This window comes from Corvus brachyrhynchos, unplaced genomic scaffold, assembly GCF_000691975.1.
Source record: "Corvus brachyrhynchos isolate BGI_N302 unplaced genomic scaffold, ASM69197v1 scaffold283, whole genome shotgun sequence".
Taxonomy (NCBI): Eukaryota; Metazoa; Chordata; class Aves; order Passeriformes; family Corvidae; genus Corvus; species Corvus brachyrhynchos.
In genome coordinates this window covers 1,481,306-1,500,669 of record NW_008237409.1, presented here as the reverse complement: position 1 = coordinate 1,500,669, position 19,364 = coordinate 1,481,306, and the positions used below count along the sequence as shown (strand labels likewise).

Below are 19,364 nucleotides of genomic sequence, written 5' to 3'. Positions count from 1 at the left end.
ATTTATGTTGGAAAGCTGCAGCATGAACAGCCAGTGAAGGTCACACATGCTCGTGGCACGGGCTGGAAATACCCTTGTACAGCAGCTCCCTGTGATTCCCACCCCGCCCCTTCCCACTCTTTGCTCCCGAGGTCTCATCTCTGAACAGGTGAAGTGTGGCAGGGACATAACTCCAAAAATTCCTCCCCACAGCCCTCCTGGGAGGATATCCCAGGTGCCAAGGGCCACGGAGGAGCTGACAGAAAGCAGGACTTGCACTTGGAGCCTTGTTATTGTGAATTAAAACCAATTTAAATGCAGCAGCACCTGCTCGTGGAAGCAGCTACTGAAACCAGCATCATCTAAAACACAAAGCTACAACCTGACTGTGTTTATCCAACACTCCATGAGAGATGGAATCAAAAGAGCAGTGTTTCTCCCAGTTTTTCCTGAAAAACTGGCACTTGGGATCAGTTCTGGTCCCGCACCCCAAAATGTTTATTTTCAGAGAGGAGCTGCTGTGCTGAAGTGGAGCTGAGTGCTGAACACTCGAGTGTTCACTCATTACTTGGAAATTTAAAGACAATTCTGGATGCTCCTCAGCCAAATAAGGTGTGAACCAAGCCCCAGCAGCACAGACTGACTGCCCTAGGAAACTAAATACATGAAATAAATAAAATTAGAGGTGCATTCCAGCACACAGGAACACCTCACAGGATCACCAAGGAGGACATTCCCACTGTCACAACGCATCAGGGGACAACTGGATGCTGCCCTTTTCCTACAAGAAACATGGAAATACAATATCCAATCTTGCTCTAACTGGAGCCCTTCTGCCATTCCTTTCACTCATATTCCACCACCCATTTCTCTGCACCTCTGACACAAGGTACAGAACCTGTGTGGCACCACTTGTTTTCACTCCACTCCTACATGTTTTAGTCTAATTGTAATAAATAAGTAAAATTGAAGCTCTGTATTTGTAACTCTGGCCCAAGGCTCACAGCCTGCACTGTTCCTACATTTCTGGGTGATCCCTGTTGTCCCTGCACACCTCTTCCACCTGGGAATGTGCTCTGGGGCAGGATGAGGGCCACCCTCTCTCCCCCTGCCCTTCGCTCCGCGCTGCCTGGAACAGCCCAACTCTGAGTGACACTTCAATAAACCACGGGGCTAATCAACATTTCAGCAATCGTGCTGGAGAATTGATAATGAACAGATTTATGTCAAATTATTCAATATCTGCCAGCCTCCCCTGCTCTCCCACTCCCCAACTGCCAAGTCCAACCCCGGCGTCTCCCGACCGAGCCCGCGTGGGAGAGCGTCTCCCTCATGCCTCTCTCCGGAGCTCCAGGGAGGGATGACAGCCACTCAGGGGTTAAAGAGAGGCAGTGAACCCCCAGCTAATGAGTAAGAATTCAGCAGGCAGTGTAAGATAAATGGAGCTTTCTCTGCTTCTGCTGGAGTCAGCATGAACTGCGGCCCTGCGGCTTGTTTGTGGCAAATGGAGTGCGCGAAATATCAAAGGGCAGTGATCCAGAAGAAGACCGACTTTGACAAATTTTAAATTGGCCAGAAAGAAAACCAGAAAAAAAAAAAAAAAAAAAAAAAGACCAAAAAAAAAAATTATGCAATTTAGTGTGTCCTGCTATCTTGGCTTTCCTGCTCTGGTATGGAATTAGTGGCAAAACAACGGCAATGATCACCCGATGCTGGGAGCAATTACGATCCATCTCAGGGAGATGCTTATCAGTGACTGAAGCTTTTAGAGCTCTCCCTATGTACAGTTGTAAGTGACTCGCTCTTGTGTTGCAGTCATTTTAATTAAAGTGTATGGAGTTTGCTGGGAGTAATTACCCTGTAGAGGAAGAGGGGGGAAAAAGCCCCTACCAGGCTCCTGCCTCCTCACATGGCGCTGGGATTTTGAGGCTGTCGGCAGAAAACTCTATCCCGTCTTTCCCTGTGCTTTTTTTCCAGCATCCCACAGGACTCAAGGGTGGCCTGCAGGTGTCCTGCACCCACACAGGTGACCAGGGTGGGGAATGAGGACAGTGAGTGAAGGTGATGCTCTGCTCCCCCTCCCTCCAGGATTTCCACCCTCCAGCCTTTGTCCACAGCATTCCAGTGGCTCCGCTCCTGGGGACGGATCCATCTGAAGCCCCCTGGAGCAGGGGGTTGGTTTGCTGCTGGCACAGCCAGGCTGTTTGTGGGGAGGTGAAGGTAGATGCTCCCAGCAGCAGCAGGGCAGGGCCATTTATCTGCACGTTCCCTTCCCTAAGCACACATCTGATTTCTCTTCCGGCTCGCCCTGTCGGACAGACACCCACGGGAGGGGGAGCTGCCTGCCTGGGAGGGGGAACTCCACTGAAGACCTCTGGAGAGTTTTTCTGGGGACTCTGAGTTGTGTCCCCATGATCTGGGGCAGTCACTGTCCTTTTGCTCTGAAAGAGACACTGTCAAGTCTGACAGAAGACAAAAGTGAGGTTTTCTGAAAATAACCTCCTTGCTGCAACTACAAACTTAAAAACTGGGATTTAAGTCATAGAATCATAGAATAATAGAATGGTTTGAGTTGAAAAGGACTTTAAAGATCATCTCAATTCCATCCCCTGCCATGAGCAGGGACACCTTCCACTATCCCAGGCTGCTCCAAGCTCCATCCAAGCTGGCCTTGGACACTTCCAGGGATGGGGCAGCCACAGCTTCTTTGGGCACCCTGTGCCAGGGCCTCAGCACCCTCCCAGGGAATGATTTCTTCCAAACATTCAATCTAACCCTGCCCTCCGTCAGTGGGAAGCCATTCCCCCTTGTCCTGTCACTCCAGACCCTTGTAAAGAGTCTCTCTCCATCTTTCTTGCCATCTCCTTCAGGTACTGGAAGGCCACAGTGAGGTCACCCTCAGTCAGCTGCCCACCAGCAGACACAGACAACAAACCCATCCATCCAACGGGGTATCCACGCCCACTCTCACACAGTGACACATCATGGACAAGAGCAAGGTCAGAATTTGGACAAAACTTGGATAAAAAGTTGCTGCCTTGTGCTGCTCCGCACCCAACCTGCTTCTTACCCAGAAAACAATCAGCACAGGCAGAGCAAACAAAGAGTCAACATAAGATTATTCAAAAAAAAAAAAAAAATGCCTTGGATCAATCAAAGGCATGGGTAGAACCTGCTCTGCAGTCAGTGCTCTGATCCCAGCACCCCTTCACCCTTCACCCCTTATTATTCTCTTCCCGAGGCGTATCAGGAGGGTTGTTTTGTATATAAATTGTCCCCCTGCCATAAATTAAAAAAAAAGCCAAATAATAAAATGTAACTGCAGCAATAGCCAGGATTTATCAGTCATTTGCAGAACACTTTTCCTCCTGAAGGATCCCAAAAGGCTTTATAAATTCAAGCCATACCCACATCACACGCTTCTCCCTCCACTGAAACGTAGTCAATTTTGGAGGTAAAAGGAGGCTCTGTAAGATTATACTCTTATAGTAAGAGCTAGTAAAGAACTATTTAAAGAGCCCATTCCCCTGAGGGAGAACATATCTGATATTAAGTGCATTTTGCTGAACACTCTGTATTTTGGGACGTTGAGTGTACAGCAGGCGCTGGGATCACTCGGAGTGGAAGGCGTGGTAATAACGCGACCCTGGCCGTGCCAGCACTGAGCTCTGCTCATCCCCCTGTTTACAGAGACATGGACAATATTCCTTATTCCCTTGAAACTGAAGAGCACATGGATATCATTACTGCAAACTACCCCAGACACTCAGTGACAGTCCAGCAGCCCAAAATGTCTTTGATCAAACCCTTGGTTACATGAAACGGCGCCCGCTGAAGGTTTGGCCCACAAGGTTTTAGTGGGCTGAGCAATTGCTGAGCTGGAAATTAGACTCAGGCCTTTGTAATAGGGGTCTGTTGTGAGAGCCAGTCAATAAAATATAATAAAAAAAGAGAAATCACCTCGAAACCCCACTATATTACACACCCTGGGTATGCTGAGCATGCATGAGTATCACCTCACATGTACACACACACAGTGCTCTCATCTGGTTTTCTTCCCAAGTCAGACAACAGGAAATAAAAATGAAAATGACTCTGATCAAATGCCTCAGTGCCCCTCTGTGAGGGGTGCCCCAGGTCCCAGTGCCCCTTGGGAGGGCGTCCCACGTACCGAGGCGCTCGGCCAGGTGGGTGTACACCGGGTCCATCCTGCGCATCGTCTTCACCAGGTCCTTCCTGCGGAACCGGATCTCCACCGTCCCCTCCGGCTCCAGGATCCCTCCTCTGGAAAACAGAAAGGAAAGGCACTTCTTGCACCTGACTTTCGGGTCATCAGACACAAAATGGAATGGTTCAATGTGTGTGAAAAGTAAGAGAATGCAGAGGAAGACAAAACAAAGAGAGAACTTTCAGCTCTGGTTTATCCAGGCCAAGAACACACACGAGGTTCCAGCTGGGGAGTGTCCAAGCCCATGGAAGCTGCTCCAGCCCACAGGGAGCAGCCTGGGCTGTCCCAGCTGGCGGCTGCAGGGAGGGGGATCCGTACCTGCTCTCCCGGTCCGCGTACATCTCCATGTGCCGGGGGTTGATGGTGGGGTCGATGACCGCCCAGGAGCCGCCCCGCAGCTCACCCTGCGGCGGGATGTAGATGAGCACGGGCTGCTGGTACTCCCGGAGACCATCCACGATGTAGGCCCCAAACTTCAGCACCTGGTCATACATGTCTGGGAAAGGACACACAGCTGGTCAGACATGTCTGGGACAGGACACAGAGCCGGTCAAACATGTCTGGGACAGGACACAGAGCCGGTCAGACATGTCTGGGACAGGACACACAGCCGGTCAGACATGTCTGGGACAGGACACAGAGCCGGTCAAACATGTCTGGGACAGGACACACAGCTGGTCAGACATGTCTGGGACAAGGACACACAGCCTGGAGTCACAGCTCATCACCGTGGGCTCTTCCAGGCATGGGGCAGCCACAGCTTCTCTGGGCACCCTGTGCCAGGGCCTCCCCACCCTCACAGGGAAGAATTTCTTCCTGACATCCCATCTAAATGTACCCTCCTTCAGGCTAAGGCCATTCCCCCTGTCCTGTCACTCCATACCCTTGGGAAAGTCCCCCTCCAGCCTGCAGGATATTCCCACATCACTCCTGCTCCCAGGCATGGGACCTCCTCTCTGGAAATCCAGTCTGGTGACTTTCCATGAAACCACATCTATGCCAGGGCTAGAGGTCCTCAGTTCTACACCAGGTGCCCTGGGAATGATCCATCCCTGAGTCCACGAGCATTCCCACAGTTTGGGAAATCAGGCTGGGTATGACTGTACTGCCCAATTTCAGACTTACTACCCTGGACCTCTCCCACAACTCACGTAATGTGAATGAAATGCACCTAAGGGCAGCAGAGCTCTTCCAGATCTTCATAAAAACGTGTGTGGGGAGGGATGGGGAACAGCACTCTGCTCTTCTTCCATTAAAATTTGTTTAAGGCATTTTGCTCAAAATTAATAAGAACAACTCCACTGTGTAAAGACAGTACATTTGAAAATATCAGCCCCAAAGGTGATTTAAATAAAAGAGAAAAAAGGAAGGCAGAAGAATTTCTATGAGATGATATAGTTTCTAATGGATACAGTTTGTAATGGAAACGGGCACTCTTGAATATATATATTTTGTTACATATAATTATATCTAGAAGTATTAAATCAAAATACAAGAAATGAGAAATAGTTATTAGGCTCATCTAGCCCACCTCTTTGTTCACACAGGACCTGTTCTTCCACAGTGCTTTTGAAAGCTCCCATTTAGAAACCCCAAACAATAAATCTACTGCTTCTTTAGGGGCATTTCCACAGCCAAATAGATGAGATTTCCCTCAGAACTCAGCCAAACTTCCCCTCCCTCCCCATTAATTTCATGTCACTACCCCTTGTACCACCCTACATAATGTCTGCACTCCTTCAGGCTCACTACAAATAGCAGGAGGATTTTCAGTGGGGTTTGTCCTCAGACACGACAGGTACCCATCCCTCATCTCTCTTCCAGCCCCCTCCATCATTCGGGTTCTTTGCTTGGACCCTCCCAGTTTGCCTCATTTTTTCTGGCCATTAAAATACCAGTGCAGAGAAAATTAAGGAGCTGCATTAATGTACCTCACACCTGCTGCAATAGCAACAGCCTGAAAACACTGAGACACTTTGATTCATCGAAAATCCTTCTATCCCTTGAGAAAAGCCTCATTTCTGGGGAAGAAAGAGACTCCAGCCAAGGTCCCTTTGTCATTTAACCCTCATTTTAGTGTTCAGCATTAACATAAACATAATTAAGCAATCAGCTCTTTGGGAAACACACACTCTTCTATATTTTATATATATATACACAAACAAATATATATAAATATATATTAGTACCAGAGGCACTGATATGATCTCTCCATTTCATTCCCAAGGTCATTGCCCAAACACCAAGAAAAGGAATTTCATGTTATTTAAGAGGTATCAAATGCTGACAAAGGGAAGAACAATTTATTCCCTCTAATTGGGAATAAACATAAATCCCAGCAGAGACAGTGGGGACTGAGAACCAAACAAAACTCCAACCTTTCCCTTTGTCCTGAGCAAAGAAAAGGACTCAAAAGGGGTGACAAATTTATTACTAATTATACAATTATTTTATTATGTAGTGCTAGTAATAAACCACTTGAAGTACTTTCAGCTAATTCTAGTGTTAAGAAAATAATTGCTTGATTCAAATTATTTTAACTGAATTAATTCCTTACTAGACATTTTTTACTAGTGCTACATAATAAAATAATTGTGTAATTAGCAATACATTCTTCACTCCTGCCATGGGTATATATTTTACTCAGGTGAAGTGCAGAGAAGAGCAGCACTAATTGTTTGAACAGGGCAGAGGGAGGAGGAGCAGAGAAATTGGGGGAACTTGATGCTTTCTCACAGCTCCAAACCTCCCTCAGGTTTACCAGGTGGCATCAGGAAAGGATTTTATTTCCCAGGTGCCAGCAGGTGGTCAGGGAAGTACTGCTGTGCCTATGGATCTTTGGGGATCAGCCTTCCAGGAGGATGAACATCACCCCTCTGTGGTTGTGCACAGAGCTGGTCCCTCTGGGACCCTGCTATCCAGCACTGCATTGTCCTGGAATGTCCCAGCAGCCTCAGGATCCTGACTGAATAACTGATTAAACCCTAATATTTATTATCAAATAGAACCAAGTGCTGGCTTCCCTTCACACTCCACCAAGGCCAGTGGAGCTGCTGCTGTTCCTGGGGCTGGAGACACCCTGGGTGCTCCCAGAGCTGGCTGTAAACTCTGCTGAGGAGCATTCTCCTTCCTGACCCTGACTTCCAAAGGGTCCCCACAGTGCTCCAAGCCAAAATTCCTGTATCAATTTAAACCACAGCCTAATCTGAGCAACCTGGCCTAATGGAAGGAGTCCCTGCCCATGGAATGAAGTGATCTTTAACATCCCTCCCAACCCAAACCAGTCTGGGTTTCCATGAGCAGCCACTGGCAAGGCAGAGACGCTGCAGGATGTCCCCAGCAGAGCAGAGCTGGGTTTGCAGGAGGGTGGGCAGTGCCCACAGAGCTCTGTCCCCCTCGCTTCCCCTGAGAGCCCAGTGTCCCCCAGTATCCCCCAGTATCCCCACAGGGACACCCAGCCTGCTGGAGGTGTCCCCACGTCCCTGTGTGTGTAAATCCCGGCACTCAGAGCCCTCTCTGCTCCTCTGGAGCTGGAGCAGATCCCACCAGCCTGGCTGGAACATCAGATGGGACCAAGACACCCCAAAAAGCCATCCCACACACAACCGACCAGAGCTCAGCACCCAGGCGACCCGAGCTCCAAACCGGCCTTTTCACTCGGCCGGATTCTTTTATATCCTTTTTTATTGTTATTTATAACCTGTCGCGGGCAAAAAGGAGAAGTAAAACAGGAGCCCCCGCCAGCACGGGCGGCTGGATGTCGGGGGATTTGCATGTGATCAAACCCTCCCTGCCGAGCCCAGGACCCTGGTGCTAATTTCCAGGGAATTTCACGCTTCATGTCTCCCCGTCGTGGGTCACCGCCGGTTCGCCCAAATAAACCCCTGCCAAATGGCTCTTCCAGAGGAATATTCCAGCCAGTTTTTTATAATTTAATTTTGCATTATGCTCAGGAGCCTTCTGGCCACGGAGAGAGCTCGTTGGGGAAACCAGCACCACCACGAGCTGCCTTTATTTAGGGTGTTATTTATTTATTTTACGGCAGGAATTAGACCTCCCAGGCTGACTAGGAAAGAGGGGGGTTCTTTTTTTCCCTCTTTTTTTTTTTTTCCCCCTCCTCCTTCACTAATGTCAATTTTCAGCATAGCAAGAGCTGTCTCTAATCTTTTCCTACTCATTACACACAATTTTGGAGTCATTTTACCCACAGTGCAGTCGGCTCCTGGCAGTGTGTTTGTGTGCACTGAGGGGTGGCATAATTGTTTATTTTCCCTCCCTGCATAATCCCCAGCCAGCACTGAAACCAAAACTGCAAACAACTCCCCAAGGGACACCGAGAGTGTCAGGAGACACCAGCAGCAAGCAGGAGGCTGGAAAAAGCACGGAGCAAGGTGCAAACTACAATGGCTCTGTCCTTCCCTCCTCCTCCTCCTGCCAGCTGGCTGGAATAAGTTGGGATATGCAATATAAATATTAACATCCTCATGCTGCCTGTTCCACCCAACTCCAAAGCTAAAACTCAGTTCCTGAGGAACCCAGCGAGGCCAGATCTGGCATTTTAAGGTAAAACAGTATTTAAGGACTAAATAAGGTAAATAAATAAGGTAAAATTGCATCAACAGCTTCCCAGTGAGTTGTGTGGCTGGGAAAGCACCTCACGCAGGGGGTGCAGTAGCAGCACAGGGAGCAGAATCCACCCCCAAAGGCAATGGGTGTTTTCCAGGGAGAATTTTGCCATCTTTTGCCACCTCCCACCTTTGCATCTGCAAGCTCAAAGGCTTTGCCTTGTGCCCAGCAGCCTCCGAGAACTTCCACCAGCTCAGTGCTCCCATAACTTCTCCTGATCTAACCTTTTCCTTCTTTAAATTTTATGGTATCAATCTCACATCCTTGGCTCTTCACAAAATTTCAAGCAGCACTCTGTGGTGCCCTGAGCAGCCAACACAAACCACCCCCAGGACAGCACCAAGCTGCTCCTTACCTTTCATTCCCCCAGAGAAGCCTCTCCAGTTTGCAAAGACCATCAGGGGCAGCCCTTCCTTGTTGAAGTCCTTGATTGCCTGGGCTGTTTTGAAGGCAGAGTCAGGGAACCACACCTGCCCAGCCTGCTGGATTATCTGGAGGGAAGAAAAATCCACTGTCAGGCCTTGAAGCACATTAGTGTAAGAGTTAAAACATAGAAAAATCAACAGGAGCCATGATGTGGCATAAACAATGAGGAACATGGCACATGAAATGTGTAGGACCTGCTTGGCCATGGGAAAACTGGGACAATCTTTTTGTCACCAACTTTGATAGCAGCATTCCCACTAATTTAGCTAAGAAAAGAGATGGTATGGAAAACCTGACACTGTGATGCTGTAAGGAGGGGAAGGAGAAGAGAAAGAAAAGGACACGGAGAGGAGAAAACCCCCGAGAGATGAAGCAGGGCCAGGGCTGTGAAATCAGGCAGGGGAACAGCAAAGTGCCAGAGCAGGAAGGCCATGAAACACTCCAGTCACAGCAAGAGAGCAGGGAAGTGATTTTTGCTGTCACATCTCCTGGGTGCTAATCCCTGCCCTCCTCTGAGTCCTGAGGGAAGCAGAACTGCTGGGGATGTGTCTCCTGTAGGAAGGGCCACACAACAGCCCCGGGGCTGTTCCCAGCAGCTGCCAGGCATTCCCAGCTCACCAGGAATGGCTGCACATTGGTACCACAGGACAAACAAGGACAGGAGCACACGACCCACCCACCTTGGCCTCCGAGTCCAGGTTTGCGGGATCAGCGGGAATGCTGAGCTCCACCGTCCTTGTTTCCACGGCAACCACTCCTACAGGTATTCCTCCCAGCCTGCAAACAGGTGAGACACACACAATTCCTACTCCTGCTGTTACACAGTGAGACAGTTTTCCCAATTCACACCCAGGAGAGACAAATAACAGGAGCGGCGTTCTGGCCTTTTGCAGAGTTGAGGCACGGGGCTGGAGAGTTCCAGAGGGGTCACAGATCTCAAAGCAAAATCTATTCCAAAAACGAGCACATTCCTCACTGAATATGAAATAGAGCAAACCTAGCCCAGATTTTGAATGATAAATTCATGTATCCACTGCCCTTCGGCTGCCATCACCCAGATTCTGGTTCTGATGGTCTCAACTATGGAAAAACACAGAATCCCTGAATGGCTCGGGAGGGACTTTAAACACTTCCCGTGTTTTCCCCAGATCTGCTGCTGCAGGGTGACTGCCACGTGGGAAGGGGGCAGGGACAGAGAGATGGGCAGGAGTGCCAGTACCAGGGAGGATGCCCAGCTCTGCCCCCCAGGGGATCCAAGCCCTCCTGAACACAAAAGCCATCGATGCGCCGGCAACGCCAGCTCTGCGCTCCCAGGACAGTCCCAGCAGAGCCCCTGCTCCCTCCCCAGCCACCCCAAGCTGATGACACACAAACAGGCAGGGAAGAGACAGGGCCCATGTGCACTGAGGGGCTGGAAATATTCCCATTCCCTATGATTAAGAGTCTGCTGGAACCCCGTAATTGCAGAAGCCGTCTTAAATCGGTAACTTATAACTTCTATATTAGGGCCCATGTGACCTAATAAAGAACATCTTTATCCAAGTATTACAGTTATTTATTGAACTTGAAAACAGCTCAAAACAACTTCTGTTTTCCATAATACTTCATATAAATTTTATCAGGCTAGCACATGAAGATGCTACATCTTGTTTTATAGTGTGTCCCTGGACAAGTTGCCATAGAATAATAAAAGACAATTTACAGCCAACAGCACACATATTCCAAACATACATACAAGAGATGAGTTTTGGCAGCACTTACAGTAACAATCCCAGAAGAATACACTCATATTTGTTTTTTTCAAAGTGCCACTGCTTTTGAAAGGAGTCTGTTTCATTTGTGTTATATATCCCTGCTGTGTGAAAGTCCAGAGCCACTTGGAATTTGTCAGAAGAAAGGAACTGCAAGTGAAGCTGACCATGGACAGAGAGCTTCTGGCTTTGCCAAATCATTGATTTCCAACCCTGGCACACTGCTTAGCCTGGAAGCCTTTAAATTATAGAGTTATAGAGCCATGGAATGGGTTGGGTTGGAAGGGACCTTAGAGGTCATCTCATCCCTTTCTTTCCAACTCTTTCTATTAGATAGATATACATACACGTAGAGAGAGAAATAATCACAGGATGTTGTGTTCTAGAGAAATGCAAAGCATAACCCAAACTTGATTTCTACAATTGTCTAAAACACCCCTCAGAACTTACCTTGCTCTCCCCACCACGACTGTCTGTGCCCAGGGCTGCATGATCTCCAGGAATGACCCGTGGTCAAAGAACCCACTCAGCCACTGCCCTTTCTGATCTAAAGGGAAGGGGAAAAAAGGGAAATATCAAAGGTGGAAGGAGAGAGGGAAGAAAGAAAACAGAATATCAAAGCAGCAACTCAAACTTGCTTAAAAATGCCAACTGGAGAACATGGCACTGTCTTTTTATTTATTTAATTTTAAATAGATGACAATACAAGGGAACATTAGACAGCTGAGCATTTGTCTGCCTTCAGCCATCATGTCTTATTTCATTTCCTACTCTGCATAAAGACAGCAATTTATCAGCAAAAGCATCATTTATTGTTAAACGATGGGGTTTGGAGAGCAGAGGGACTTCCCGTGCTTTTAAATAAATAACTCTGCTTTTTTCAAGACTACAAACATTTGTCAAAAGGCAGTAAAGTCATTAAAGATGGTTTTCAGAACACCTATTTCTATTTTAAAACTTATCTCATATTCTTCTCTTGATCCTGCCTAATCTTTCCTTGAAAGAAGGAATGCTGAAGGAACCCGGGAACTAAATATGAAAATTTCAATTATATTTTAGAGTCAATCAGAGAAATCACAACTCTCTGGGGGCACCTGCTTTGCACTGGGGCTTTAGGAAGCTCTGCATGAAAATAACCCACAAAAATATCCCCCCAAAACCCCAAATCCCTCCCAGCTTCACCCCTTGGCACAGAGCTCCCGAGGAACTCTTTCCTCTGAACAAGCACCTCTGCTTCTGCAAACCCAAGTCCAAAACCAATTAAAAAGTGGAGATCCAAGCACGCTAACCTCTGCTGACTTAAACAGGATGGAGAGTGTTTTATCAAGCCCAAACTTGTAATTACTGTGTTCTACATTCCTTGCCTCTGTGGCCCCACTGTAAAATGTGACCATCCATTTCAAAATTATCTCTTTATCGCGAGCCCAAAGCTGATCGTTTAGATTCCGGCCTCGTGTCGGGCGTCAGTTTGAAGAATATCACGGCAATATCTCCTCTAATAAATGGCTTTAACTTTTCACCTAGGAGATATCTGCTTTAACTTATCACAGGGAATCATCTGCTTTCCTTAACGCTTCCACTAAATTAAAATCTGAAGTCACTCGATTTGGAAGCCGGCGTTTGCGGCGCCCAGACAGCTGGATGAATTGCTTGAGAGATGATGAAAAAATATTATCCAAAACCAGAAAACTTAGTTTATCACAGGTCTCATTTTAGCCCCCCAAACTCATTAATAACAGCAGGAGTAACGGTCACCCAGTTTGCAACTTGTACCTACACAAGGCTGCACAACCCCAATGGTGCCAACACAACAACTCCCCGAGATCTGAAGGAATATTGTGATTCCTTTAGCATACAGACCCTTTGTGGATGGACTTTCCCCTAAACCATAAAAAAAAATCCATAGAAGTAACTATTCTAAGTAAATATATCATCTATAAAAGTTAATTGGAGGTGTCCTTGAGCACTCAGGATTTAAGTGCTACTTTTAGATATTATGTATAAATAATGTTATATGTTAATATTATTATAGATAAACATTTATGTATTAGATCCCTATTGCTTAGAACTAATTATTTTACAGAATCTGAAATATATTTGGGTTGCAGACATCTGGCAAACAGCCTAGAAACAAGGTGAGAGTTGCTGCATCTCCTGGCCATACTTGGGTTGGGGCGTCCAGCCAGCATCCAGCGAGGATCGTAGGGGGTCTTGGTGGGAACAAAGTCGATGGTTCTGTCTATGGGATCCTTGGCTTTGAGGACAGGAACAGGGCTGTGTATATTCTAAGGGAAAAAGGGAAACATGGAAGGAAGTGAGAGCCCCCTTTCCCAAAACCCTGCAAACAAAGCCACCAGTGGCACCTTGGCCAGGAATTACCTTTGGCATGTAGGAAAGCCACTGCAGAATGGTGTAGACCCCTTCAAAGTCATCGCAGACCGTGCCATGTGTCACCCCGTTGTTGTGCATGATCTGGATCCCTCCCAGCTGGTTGTTGGAGGTGTAAACTTCCCGTCCAAGCACCTGGGGAAGGAAAAACAGGAAAGCCATCAGTGCTGGGATGTGACCAGGAGGTGCTGGCTAAGGAGGCACACACAAACCCATCTGTGCAGCACCTCAGGATCACTTGGGCACAAAAGGATGGAGCAAGCATCTCACAACACAGCTTCCCAAGCCCTGTGTGCAGGTAAGAGCTTCTGAACAGTGATCCCCAGCAAAGAGAGGGCAGGGTTGGGTGGGATATTGGGAAGGAATTCTTCCCTGTGAGGGTGGGGAGGCCCTGGCACAGGGTGCCCAGAGAAGCTGTGGCTGCCCCTGGATCCCTGGAAGTGTCCAAGGCCAGGTTGGGCAGGGCTTGGAGAAACCTGGGATAGTGGCAGGTGTCCCTGCCCATGGCAGGGTGGTGGAATTGGATCTTTAAGGTTCCTCCCAGCCCAAACCATTCTGGATTCTACAATCCCCAAGGGGAATGACACAAGTGGGGAAACTGAGGCAGTTTTCCCACTTGCCTTCCCCAAACAGCAGTGTGACCAAAGCTCCTGAGTGCTGAGCCCAGCTCAGCTCACTAATCCCAAATTGCTCCAAGAAAACTGCCGGGTGGACATATAACTGGGGAAAAAGCCCAGACAAAGGCCCAGCAGCTGCTTTGAGAGGCTGGCCAGAAGCTGGCTGGGGCTCCTCATTCTCTTGCACAGCTCCATCTCTAATCTGAGCCTGGGCAGCACAGCTCTTTTCTCATTCTCCTGCTGTCTCTTCCCATTTGCCCTCTCCCTGACTGATACACTGATCTCTCGGTCACTCGGCTTTCTGCTCCACTGACTCCATATTACTAATAACACCTCTGCCACGGCCAGTTTACCTCATGAAGGCAGGAGCACATCATTACAAAATAAACTCATAACTTTGACATTCTAGCAAATACATGCCGTTTGTTATTTTTATGGGTTGAGTCTTTCTAACAGACAGAGGACATTACACACCTGCTTCATTTGGATCTTAAAAACCCCCTTAAACACACACAGACAGCCTGGCCTCCCCCAAACACCCGCCACAGCTCATTTTGGGGACAGAGGAGCTGGCAGATGCCACTCAAGGTTTATGTACAGAAGAATCCAAGGCACAGATGTTACAAAACTAACCCTGAAATATAGAATTCAGTGTGTGTTTTAGCACAGGGATGTTCCTGGGTCTCCCTTCTGAGCTCAAACACCTTCCTCCTCCTCGAACAAAATCAGTGCCAAGCAAAGCCATGGTAGAGAAGACAGCAGCATAGATTTAGGTTCAAGAATAAGAAAAGCCCAGGCCTCCAGATGCCAGGCACAAGCCTAGCTAAACGCTTCCCACAGAGGAAAATAAAAATAAAGAGGATTTAAACTCCCCCCTCTCTGAACTAATGCAAACGTATGTACATGCAAAATGGGCTCTGCTCCTGCTTATCTGGAGACACTGCAGACAGCTCAGGTTTAGCACTGCTGACAGGCAATGAAACAGCCTAATATACCACTGCTCTCGCCCTTAAATCCCTTTTTGGAGATGAAGATAAACACGCAGCTCCTTCTCCCGAGTGCTGCAGCCATTCCAGCAGAGCCTGGCTGGGAGATCCCCGCGTGGGACGGAGCCAGCGCCACACGGACCCGCCGGGACCAGGGCCAGAGGGGCCCCAGCTGCAGGGAAAAGCTGCTCTGAGGAGAGTGTGATCCAGGATCTGGATGAGCTGGATGTGCTCAGGTGAGCACCTGTGCTGGAGAGGGGGGACAGGTGAGCTCTGCATCAGCCCTGCCCTCAGCACAGCCCGAGCTGCTCCAGCCCCAGACTGGCACTGGGCACTCAGGGGATTCAGGAGAATCATGGAATCCTAGAATGGTCTGGGTGGGAAGGGGCCTTAAACTCCTTCCATGATGGAATTCTTCCCCATGTCCAACCTGAACCTCCCCTGGCAGAGCTTGAGGCCATTTCCTATTGTCCTGTCATTTGTTACCTCAGAGAAGAGTTTCAAAATACTCCAAAATACTTGGGCAGTGTTGCCAACACTGAGTTCATCTGATCTTCCAAAAACCCATTAGGAAACCACATTTCTTGTTACTTCAGAGGATCTTCTGGCAAGCACAAGCAGAGCCAGGATTCTTACAGCCTCTAAAGGATGATCCTCAGCAGGTTTATAGGCCCTCATGTGCATATTAATAATTTTCTAGCACTCCAACCCATGCTGAGCAGCTGCTTTCTCCTCTCAGAACCTGAGCTGCTGGAGAGTTGGGACATTCCCTGCAAAGCTGGGCTGGCTGAGGGCTGGGTTAGCTCATCTGTTTCAGCCAGGATGAAAGACCTGAAAACATGACAGCTTGGAGGGCCTGAATGGGAATCATTATGTAACATAAGTGCTGTTATTATTCCGAGCATATCATGTGTTTATATCAAATATAAGTGCCAGATTTTTATCCAAATAATTTCAATAATTGCAATTCCCATCCACAATTTATATTGTCTGCCAGAAACATGAAGCAGAAGAGGGATATGCACGTCCTATAAATAGCCTATTTTTCATAAACAGGCAGAAATGATGGGAATGAATGTCTCATCAGAAAAAATGTAGGAACACAATGTAGGAACTTCAAACCTGACTGCTATTATGTGCAGTCAAGCCTCGACAGAGCTCAGCGCTCAATTCCAGCTCTTCCCCCACGTGGATCACGTATTAAGGGGGAAAAGCAGCAAGAGGGAATGGAGCCCAGCTGAGCACAGAGCCCTTCCCGAATGCACAGCCCCTCTGCCCGGCAGTGGGAGCACAGACAGCTCCTCTCTGCCCTCCCTGCATTCCTGATCCCTGAATCCATGCAGTTCCTGCACTTCTAATTTACGAGCATTCGGTGGGGGACCCTTCTGACTTGGGAACAGATTGGCTCGGTCTAATGCTTGGAGATTATTAAAGGCAGAGCTATACTCCACTATCAAGTCTACAGATCTTTTATTTAGAAGATATGGTGCTCTAAATGCACAAAGAGCTCCCTGTCACCTTCACATTAAAGCCCCTAGTGCCTGGTAAATGGAATTATATAGCTGTCATCTCCTTTCCCCAAAGTTTTAAGAGTACAATGGGCTCATTTTTTCCCACTCCATCCCAGCTTCAGAACTAAGAGACCTACTTTGTATTGATTTAGAGTCTCGGAAATAAATAAACCTGCTTCTCCAATGTGATTCACAAGAAATTCATGATACACTATTGCATGATATATTTCAAGCTGCAGCTCCGGCTCTTTTTTCCCTTTGGTGAGTGATGGGGGAGGTGGGAGCTGGGGGGAGGTGGGGAGCTGACAGCCTGATGGTTATTGGGGATGGCTCCTGACTGCAAATCCACAGGCAGGTCCTGCTGGTGGAGTTGTTCCCTGCTTTCATTTGGTGAGATCAGAGGGGGAAGGGGGAAAAAAGCAATTGCACTTCACCTCGCAGGGAGCAGGGCAAGGTGCATCCAGGTGCACATGGAATTGCAGCTCCTGCCTGGAGGTCCCAACACTCCTCACAGATACAGAGGGAGCAGGGCTCCACAGCTGCTCACACACACAGGAGATTCTCTCTGTTTGCAGCGTCACATGCTTTTGGTGGGAAAGCTTTCCCACCTTGAGGTTATTGAGGAGGATTTTGGAAAATTTCTGGGCTGCAGCAGAAAAATCAAGTCTTGCAATCTTTATATCTGAACTACAAACTTGAGACCAGACAGGCTCCAAAGGACGTCTAAAATATTTGTTGTATGTATTAAAAGTAAAAATTAATTTGGGAAGAAAAATCAGCTGGGAAATAAAAACTGAACAACTTTTCATTCGACCTAAAAAATTCCAAAGGAGAAGCTCAACCAAACTGATACTTTTTCCTGAAGAGCTCCAGTTTCAGTGAAGTGGCATTTCCAAATGAAAAATGTCTTGTCAAAACCCTCGTGCCCCTCTCTCCTCTCCCTGCGTGTGTTTTGCTCAAGGTCACTCCCTCAGTCAGTGGTAAATCAAAAGGACTCAATACACTTTGCAAACTAAAATTACAGCCCCTATTCTACATGGTGCCAACACCCATAAATCCCACCTGTCTCAGCCAGGGGTTCCCTAATCTAGAGATGAACCCCATAAACAATATTAATGGTTGTCTCCAACTTAATGATCTTGGTTGTTTCCTTTGTCACCTTCTGGACCCCAGGGAACCCTGTTACTCGGAGACCCTGGGGCACAGGCTGCAGTGCAGGGACCTCTTTCACCAGGGCAGTGAAACTCTGTTCACTTCCCAGTGTGAGTTTAGGGTTACTTGTGAGAAATGTTGCAGTTCTCCAGAGCTGTTCCTGTAGTTCCCATCATGTGTCCAGAATCACAGGGAATTTCTCCAGAAAAGACCCCAGGCAGGTCACCCAGATGTCCTCCTGGGGACATCCCAAGAGGGCTGGTCCCAAGAGAAGCAGTTATTCTGGGATATGTTTGAGAAGTTCGGCTCCTATGGAACATTGGGGAGCAGAGTTAATGCTCCAGTGAGAACATACCCTGCAGGATCCCCAGGAGCTGGGATACAGTCCTGGGGAAGAGATTTGGACAGGCAGAATATGGGCCACGATGCTAAACTCCTGTTTAGCAGGAATAAACACACACAGAGCCCCCACCCACACAGATAAACTGAGCAAGATCCATACTAAAAATGATAGAAGGAGGGAGAATAAAAAAAGTCAACAGAAATCTATTAGACTTTCTTCCCTAAGCAAACATCAAGGGACTGATAATGCCATGCCTGGAACGTAAATTGTCTCTAATGGGAACAATACACAAATATCACCACTTAAAGAAAGGCAATTAAAACGAAAATGCAGCAATGGAGGGTGGTGGTTGTTTATCTGCACTGAGGCCCAGGCATCCATCCTGCTTGCATCCACTGCTCCACACAGAGCAAGGACCTGTGTGCCACCAGCAGTGCCACCAAGCACACCCCCCTCCAGCACCTAAACTCTCACTGGCAGGGAAAGAAAGGAATGAGCCTGGCTTTGCTGGGTCTGAGCCAGTGACCCACATCAGGGACACCTCCAACAGCACCATGGTCCTGGGGCAGCTCTGGGAGCTGGAGAACCCAGCCTCCACCATGAAACCACCCTCGTTCTCACCACCTTCACTGCCACAAGCACCCAGGGCAGAGCAGAGGGGCCTCTCCTGCTTCCCAAGAGTGGGATAACCTTGGGCAGCTCCAACCTCCACACAAGGAACCAACACTTGACACTGGTGGGTGTTGATCTCTGGTTGACATTTCCCACCCCTCCTTGTTTAGCATTCTCCAGCACTCGGCACCCATCCAGATCCTCCTAATAGTCCTGCTGTGCCACTACAGACAGATTCATATCATGCATTAATAATTATAATGCTTCTTTGAATGACAGGGCTGGCACTTGCTGTTCTAACTCACATGATTGCTCTCACACGATTGCTTTGATCTAATCCCAAGACTGAAGTCATCTTGAGCAGATACTGAGCTATCCCTGCCTTGAGTCTCAAAAAAAAGAGCTTTCCACAGTACAAACCCCAAACAGCATCAGTCTCACAGGGCCTTTATTTATTTTTGCAGATTGTGAAATTGAAGGGTAAATATTACTGTTGGCAATCACTGGTCAGCCTGTGTGAGGCTCCTGCTCCTCAGTGAGCTCCTCCACGGAGTCTCAGAGCTGCCCAGACCTCTCTCACACAGGCACAGCCCCCTGAGCAGCCCTGACCTGTTGTGTCATCCTGTTATGCGAATCCCAGAGCATCCAGTAAGTTCTGCAGCACAATTCAGTACTGAATTGAAAATACAAAGATCTTCTCTCCTGGCCTCATGCAAAGGAATCCAACAAGACCAAACAACAATTT

At 47.9% G+C, this 19,364-nt stretch overlaps 1 protein-coding gene across 1 annotated transcript in view; it reads right to left on the bottom strand.

Moving 5' to 3' along the window:
- Positions 1 to 19,364, bottom strand: part of ACACA (acetyl-CoA carboxylase alpha) — a 96,645-nt gene that overhangs the window by 9,193 nt on the left and 68,088 nt on the right. Inside the window, exons 45-51 of the mRNA XM_017730878.1 lie at positions 13,390 to 13,533; positions 13,175 to 13,295; positions 11,461 to 11,557; positions 9,940 to 10,036; positions 9,189 to 9,324; positions 4,526 to 4,703; positions 4,151 to 4,263 (exon numbers count right to left, since the gene is read on the bottom strand). Coding sequence (XP_017586367.1) covers positions 4,151 to 4,263; positions 4,526 to 4,703; positions 9,189 to 9,324; positions 9,940 to 10,036; positions 11,461 to 11,557; positions 13,175 to 13,295; positions 13,390 to 13,533 — 886 coding nt within the window. The remainder of the gene's footprint in view (positions 1 to 4,150; positions 4,264 to 4,525; positions 4,704 to 9,188; positions 9,325 to 9,939; positions 10,037 to 11,460; positions 11,558 to 13,174; positions 13,296 to 13,389; positions 13,534 to 19,364) is intronic.